Source organism: Brachionichthys hirsutus, chromosome 1, assembly GCF_040956055.1.
Source record: "Brachionichthys hirsutus isolate HB-005 chromosome 1, CSIRO-AGI_Bhir_v1, whole genome shotgun sequence".
Taxonomy (NCBI): Eukaryota; Metazoa; Chordata; class Actinopteri; order Lophiiformes; family Brachionichthyidae; genus Brachionichthys; species Brachionichthys hirsutus.
Genome location: NC_090897.1, coordinates 354,668 through 355,569, shown reverse-complemented (window position 1 = coordinate 355,569; position 902 = coordinate 354,668). Strand labels below are relative to the sequence as shown.

Sequence of the window (902 nt, the reverse complement as noted above, 5' to 3'; positions counted from 1 at the left end):
TTATTAAGTGGGTAGGGAACCCCTCCGAGGTATTACCGAAGTAATCCCGAGGCCACGCTAATCGCCTCTCTCATCGGTGAACTGGAGTGTTGGTATTCCATTGGGCTCAAACCTGAGAGTAGGATGCTGGCCGTTCCGCCCCACTGTGGGCTGTGAACCCAAAGCCTGCAGGGCCATGGGCTGTTCGGTCCCGGCCAGCCATGGGGCAAACGCAGCAGGCGGAGAAGAGTCAGGAGATCGATGTCAAAGCCCTTCAGGACATGTACAAACGGTTTGTCACGGAGTGCCCAAGCGGACTGCTCTTCCTGCACGAGTTCAAGCGCTTCTTCATTGTCGACCCGACGGGCGAGGCCTCGGATTACGCCGAGAACATGTTCCGAGCTTTTGACAAAAACGGGGTGAGCGAGATAAACCTGTTTCAGCCTGCCATGTTGTGTGCGTTAGCCAGAAGGTTAAGGTGCGTCTTAACGCCCGGCCTCCCTCTCAGGACAATACCCTTGATTTCCTGGAGTTCGTGGCGGCGCTGAATCTCGTTTTCCGTGGAAACCTGGAGCACAAGCTGCGCTGGTCATTCAAGGTGTATGACAAGGACAACAATGGCTTCGTGGACAAGGACGAACTGCGCTCGATAATCGATGCGAGTCCCCCCATAGGGAGGCGTTGTCCTCCAGCATTTCCCCCAAACAGCAGGTCAGAGACTCGTCGCATCCATAGCAAGTCTTCCTGCCGTTGCTAAAAGGACAGCAGCACTAACCCGAACCAGAACCCGATCCAGAACCAGAACCCGAACCCGAACACAAACCCGAATCCGAACCCGAACCTGAAATGTAAAGTCTGCGTTTAGCGACAAGGAACATCTGCCAGACGAGTGGAATACTGCGTCTGAGGAGTAGTGAGTGAGT

General features: G+C 54.9%; 1 protein-coding gene across 1 annotated transcript in view; it reads left to right on the top strand.

Annotated features, from left to right (window-relative positions):
* Positions 1 to 200: 200 nt before the first annotated feature.
* The window catches only part of LOC137894929 (guanylyl cyclase-activating protein 2-like), a 1,357-nt gene continuing 655 nt past the window's right edge, over positions 201 to 902 (top strand). Inside the window, exons 1-2 of the mRNA XM_068740408.1 lie at positions 201 to 398; positions 488 to 637. Coding sequence (XP_068596509.1) covers positions 201 to 398; positions 488 to 637 — 348 coding nt within the window. The remainder of the gene's footprint in view (positions 399 to 487; positions 638 to 902) is intronic.